General features: G+C 37.3%; 1 protein-coding gene across 1 annotated transcript; it reads right to left on the minus strand.

Moving 5' to 3' along the window:
- Positions 1–204: 204 nt before the first annotated feature.
- Positions 205–4,660, minus strand: otx2a (orthodenticle homeobox 2a). Its single transcript, XM_065295834.2, has 4 exons — positions 4,080–4,660; positions 2,288–2,447; positions 1,513–1,664; positions 205–1,332 (listed from the first exon to the last, which is right to left on the minus strand). Exons 2-4 carry the CDS (start codon positions 2,382–2,384, stop codon positions 532–534), a joined length of 1,050 nt encoding a protein of 349 aa, XP_065151906.2. The 5' UTR covers positions 2,385–2,447; positions 4,080–4,660; the 3' UTR covers positions 205–531.
- Positions 4,661–6,461: the final 1,801 nt, after the last annotated feature.

Here is a 6,461-nt window from a genome sequence, read left to right on the forward strand (position 1 = left end):
GTTCAGCAAAACAAATTTGTTTACAGGTTTGTAACAACATAAGGGTGAGTAAATGATGACAGAATTTTTGAATGAACTTTCCCTTTAAGAACCTATATTTGGGTTCACTCAATAAGTCAAAAAGGAAATCAAAACAATGTATCTCAATTTTTAGCTTATATTTATTAAATGAACATGAATTTCACAGGTTCAAGTCACCTAAAGAAAATTATATAAAATTATTATTGCCTTCATTGTCTGAAACCCCAGAGTCTCATTCATTCAGTGCATCGTGCAAGGAGTGCATCACAATGGCCCTCGTTTGTTGAAGAACTCCAGATAGGTTGATGAAGTTTTAATTTTGGTAAGGGCCAAAGTCTTCTCACTGTAGTTCTTCTGACAGATTCCCCTGAAAGGCGGAAATATTTGGCACAGAAAGTCACCTCCTGATATTGTCTTCCACACCCCGTGGTGCTTGAGATAGTCTGTAACGTGTCATTTTCCAAAGAAAAACAAACAAGCAAACATTACTAGTCCTTACAATAAAAGTTATCAGAGGACCTGAAAACGCCAAGCTGCCTGATCTTTGTAGTCCAAGCAGTCTGCTGCCGCAGAGCTAAAGTTCAGTTTCCACGACGATGCCACTGCAGCTTGTTCTTTGTAATCTTTGTAATCCAGACAGTCCGTGGAGCTGTAAGACAACCCTGTGCTGCCGTAGCCCTGGTGAGGGTGGTGCGGGTGCCCGGTGCTATGCCCAATGTGATGCGGGTGGTGACCCGACACTGACGTGGTGCCCGCCATGGTGCTCAGCTGTGTGTGATGGGCATGTGGGTGGTGGTGATGGGTGTGGTTAGCCATGGGTGCCAAGTAGGAGCCGCAGTCCATGCCTCCAAAGTAAGAGGCTGTGTTGGTCGTTGGGTATCCTTGGGCGTAGCTTGGAGCCTGGTTGTAAGGCATGGGATAGGACGGCACTCCTGTGGTACTCCCACAGCTTGATATCGCCCTCTGCATGCAGGAGGCACTGGCCGGCGGCGAGATGTCGGGTAGCGAGGGCGGAGCCGGTAATGGTGAGACTGAAGCGGGACTCCAGATGGAGGAGGCAGGTGTTGTTCCTGAGGAAGAGCCGCTCATCAGACCCACTCCACTAAGACTGGAGGGGTTGGAGCCTGAGGACGAGGAGGATGAGGAAGATGTGTTGTTAGTGGAGACAGCTGGGGGAGTGAAGTGACCGCTGCTCTCTGACCCCGGACTCTCGCGGGACGGAGAGGATTTCTTCTTTGCCGGACGGACCTTCGAAGCGCTGCTGCTCTGCTGTTGCTGGCGACACTTTGCCCGTCTGTTCTTAAACCACACCTATTAACACACATGTCAGAATTAAGCCCTCAGAAGATCCAAAAGAGCTCATTTAAAAATCTGTGCTAATACTACTGAATAGCTAGGTAATTAATGCAAATTAAAACTGACCATATTTGGTTAAAGTGAATGAATTAAAACCCAGACAGCTAAAATGAAAAGTAACACACAAAATCTCACCTGCACTCTTGACTCAGGCAAATTAATTTTCAAGGCCACTTCCTCTCGCATGAAAATATCAGGGTATCGTGTCTTGGCAAACAAATTTTCTAAAATATCCAGCTGGGTGCGAGTGAAGGTGGTTCTCTCTCTTCTCTGTTTTCGGGCATTTGCTGCAATAGAAAATACAAGGAAGTTATTAAAAATTCTTGTTTACCTTTAAAGTTTTTCCATGACAAAGTTTTTACACAAATTTATTTCTAAGTTAATGTAAAGTTAATTATTTTTAACATTTCCCTTACGAAACTTAGCCATGGTTTTATTCAAGTTTAAAGTTTTATTCAAGTTTTTATTGATTAAAACCATGGTTTTATTACAAAATAACATGTTTAAACTATGGTTATTGCAATCAGTAACCATGTAATTTTTGTTATTTGTAGTGAAACCATGCTTAGTTTTTGTCAAAGTGTCATTTTACATTTTAGATTAATATACAAGGTGGCTAATTCGTATGAATTCGTACGACCAAATTTGTATGTTTTTATACACTTTGCTTTCACCCTTGACAATGGATTTAGTGTGGGGGTTAATGGGTGGGGTTTCATTATTGTTTTTTCATAATCGTTCGTTTTTGTTCGATTCACTTCGTACGAATTCATACGAATTAACCAACTACTAAAATACGAATTCCCGTGAAATCATGTCGTATTGTGTATTGTTGATTTATAATAATATAATAATACTAATAATTAAATAGTGTGACATTAAAGGTTTTTTTTAAGGGATGTGAACCTACCCGGGTATCCCACAGAAGGATGGAGGAGGTCCATTGTGGCCCCGCTGAGCCCCAGCCCGTTCATGGCGTACGGGGACTGTTTGAGGTATGACATCATCGTAGTTGTGCTCACGAGGCAACTCGAGCCGCAGATCCAAAGTTGTCTTATCCAGAGAGACACCTGCAGAAAGAATCGATTATTAAACGAATTGTATATTATTTCGATCTAAAATTGTTTAAAAAATGTCAAAGATGCATAAGAGTGCAATTATATTACATAGGCTGTATATAGTACAAAAGCTGTAGCATGCACACAGAAATATAAGAACTTATGTTTGGAATGCATGTACGACTCTGACGTGAAAACATTTAACACCCTTTGTCTCCAGAGCGATCAGTGGTGAATATAAGTGATGTCTGGTCTTTAATCATCTGTTTTTCACACTTCACTAATCAAGGGCTTCAAACACTAATTGGCCGTTCACTCGCCATGCCCTGTTAATCGTTCCTGATGGATGCAACACTGCGAAGTCTTTGATCTATGCCTTTTGTGTTTACCAAAACATTTACAATGCATGTATATAGACCAATTAATCGAACTAACGATAACAAAAATGTAAAGGCCTAAATAAGCTTCAATATGTAAGACATATTGCAAAAGATTAGTGAATAATATTTAGATCAAGGCCTAAACATAGAATAAATTGAAAAATAAATTAATAACGTTTTTAAAAATAAAGGTTTGGTCAAATTGACACTAAGAATAGGCAATGCCTAGTATTTTAACCAATAATTAGGTTAAAACAACCCAAAAATGTTTATAAATTGTAACAAACAGACGCTTTCGTCGCCACGTTAACTAAGTTGTAAAAGTTTATCAAGTTAAAATGATCAACATTTATTTTCGTTTATTTATTTAAAAATATATTTTCTAAAGCTTATGCATTAAGAAAAATAGCTTTGAAACGTATGTTGGGATGTGTATGTGTTTATGGAAAGTGCCCAACAGGCCGGTCGGGGATAAACTTTAGGTTTATGCGCATTTGGGATTATTTGGGAGGACCAAACTTCGTTTGGCTGCAATTGTTATGTGGCAATAGTACAAATGTATTAAGACAAAAGTTCGATAAATGACATGTTGCGCTTTTTCTCCGTCCCTCATGCCTATGAATGGACCTATTAATCTCACGCTGTGGACAGATAACATGGCCCTAAAGACTCTACTGTAAGTCCACAATCGGGGTTTAACTATATGTAAATTGCCAGTAAGTGTGCAAATTATTCTCCATAGCCATTTAGATTAGACCCAGAGGGGACTCCATTTGCAGAAGAAACCTTATCGACTAAATAAACGACACAATCCCCAAGACAAAAACTTTTTCTTTGCGTACACACAGAGCCTGCAAAGTTTTGCGTTCGTGCAACTGCAGGATTAGCCTATGTACAACAAGATATTAATTTAACAAAAATACACATACATTTAAAAATATATTTAAGCAACGAAAATTTAATTTTATGTATATTTATCTTAATATTTTTTCTCAAAGATGCAAAGTTACTACTCTCAGGGCCTATTTTTTTTTGCCTGAAAAATTTATGAATGTAGCCTAAATAATTATGATAAATGTCAATTGAGCTCGTGCAACTGAATATTGTAGTTAAGTCAGATTAAGAAACAATATTCATATTTAATTCCGTTTAAACAAACAAATAATAAATATTTTCCTCTGTATACATCTTCACACCACATTTAGATCTTTAAATATTTAATGCAATGACGTTTAAACAAGTGTTTGAAGGCTTTTTGCTTTACCTTATTTTTCTCGGTCTTCTGTTTTTCTTGTTTCTTCGAGATCCGTACAGAAAATCCACAGAAACAGTTTTTCCTGAAGTGTTGACTCCAGCTGATGCCAGTAGTTGTGGGAAACTAATCAGCCACAAACTTCAGAACTAGTTCCAAATATCAGCAAAAACTCCGTTATCAAGTTGCAGTCAATCAAATATCGGTGCCCAAGGAGCGTCACTACATCACAGTCGATATCCACACGTTACTTTAAGGTGACGGCCAACGTTGACGGATTGAGATTGATCACCTTCTTGACGGCCTGTCGGTCTAAGAGCAAAAGACACCTGCGGAACCGCCCACCCCGGCTAATCAGAAGTCTCACTTGTCATTACAGACGACCGGTCTAACCAATAAAAACGAAGAAGTGCTGATTAGCTCCACCCTTTTTGAATGTGACGCAAAAATGACCTGTCGTGTGAATGTGCGAGTCTTTAGGAGAGTAAACTATTTGAATACACTTTTATACGAGCCTTTCGTTAGCTTAGCACTGCGGGAAACTAAACACACGTAACGATAATCGAATTGATAAATTGATTTACCGTTTGGTCGATAAAATGCATCGCTTTTTTAGTGAACAAACCTTACCTCATGAAACACTGTAGTAGGCTATACTATAGTATAGTATTATAGCATTTTTTTTTACTGTATACTGTAACAAAATTGTAGTATATAATAGTAATTTCAACACTTTGTTAATGTATACTACAGTATTCGGTAGTATTAACTATACCAAACTGATAAACTGTTATAAATACTGCTTTAATATTTATTATGGAAAGGTTCAAAAACACTATAGTATCTAAGTATTTTAATACGGTATATAATAGTACATACTAATGCATAATACAGCATTTTTATGTGGGTTCTCTGAACGCTTATTGTGAACATGCAAAAATAACTTTTATACCATAGTATGTATTTTGAAAGAATGCAATTATGGAAAGTAGCTACAAAACAACAACAACACACACAAAGTTGTATGATTTACCTAAATTTGCTTGAAAAAAAGACAATTCTTTGGACATAAAAAACAAAATTGCTTGAGAAAACCTGGCATAGACTAAAGTTTCATTTATCGGGCATATACTTTAATTTATTATCGAATAACTTCAAATCGTGTATACACTAATAGCTTTGTATGGGTACGAAAAAGGCAGATTTAAATAATTATTTTAAACCCAATGCTAATTTTAGAATAGAGATAAAATAAACAATTGATTAAAGGGTTCTATGATTTTGTTTATTTTTAGATATATTTATTATTAAAAATAGGCCTCAATCATATATAACCATTGACCAGTTCCGTATAGTAGCAGGCGGATATTAATTTAATACTGGGATTTTATTTAGGCTACCATTAAGCCCATAACATGGATTTCTTGAACAATTCACAACTTTGCGCGCACGCACCCAAAGCTGTTAAAGACTGATGAATCGATCCCGTAAAAAATCAAGATATCTAGTGGCACTAACCTATTGTCGAGGGGGTATTTGTGTAATCCCAAAATGCAGTAAAGTTTCCTGAGCAGTATAAACCCGTAAAGCCGCGGGATCAGCCGGCCTAAAGCGTGTGTATGGTGTGTGTGTGTGTGTGTGTGTGTGTGTGTGTGTGTGACTGGTCTATTTTGCCAGGAGGATTGTAGTGGCTCTTGTAAATTGTCGGTGCTTATTAAAACGATGGTGCATAAAATCCCCTCTAAAGCACAGACCTGTCAGAGTCAGAGAATAGGCGACAGGACAGGTTTACGCAGCACATGCACTCGTGAAAAAGGAAAAAGAAACGGGCCACCTGGATTTGGGAACCGCAGGTAACCCTAGTTTCGGCGCAGTTTTTTAAAACTATTTTAACTTGGAGTATTTGTGCATTCGTTTGTAGCTATTATAGAGGAGATTACCAAAGGGCTACATGAAGAATTAATACCAAATTCCTTATTTTTTTTGCTATTATATGTTTTATTTATATTTATTTAAGTTCAATGTGTAACACGATACATTAAACACATTGTACGAAAGAGTTTTAGTCCTGGAATAGGCAATAAAGCGTGCACGATCGTGGCGTATTTTTCCGTGCTTTGTATCTAAATTAATCTATAGACGAGCTAAAGATGTCTTATATTTTATTAAAATACTTTATAGACTGATATTGTTGTGGAAATTGTCAGGTCTAGTAGGCCTATACGTGTCTGCATTTTATTATTCAAAAAGTTTTGTTTCAGGTAGCCTATTCTAGGTAACTTTTTAGATTTCAACAGATATAGCACAAAATAATGTCGCATTTTAAAACTGTAATTTAGATTTTCAAAGCTTTTATTTAAGTAGTCCTAGGCTATGTAAACCTGTACTGGTTTG

Source organism: Paramisgurnus dabryanus, chromosome 4, assembly GCF_030506205.2.
Source record: "Paramisgurnus dabryanus chromosome 4, PD_genome_1.1, whole genome shotgun sequence".
Classification (NCBI taxonomy): domain Eukaryota; kingdom Metazoa; phylum Chordata; class Actinopteri; order Cypriniformes; family Cobitidae; genus Paramisgurnus; species Paramisgurnus dabryanus.

Bases quoted from the DNA above. Each gene is read 5' to 3' on its own strand.
- otx2a (XM_065295834.2), bottom strand. From the start codon at position 2,384: ATGATGTCATACCTCAAACAGTCCCCGTACGCCATGAACGGGCTGGGG. The intron at 1,665-2,287 runs GTAGGTTCACAT...TTTCTATTGCAG, and splicing joins TCCTTCTGTGGGATACCCGG to CAAATGCCCGAAAACAGAGA. The intron at 1,333-1,512 runs GTGAGATTTTGT...GTGTGTTAATAG, and splicing joins TGCCTGAGTCAAGAGTGCAG to GTGTGGTTTAAGAACAGACG.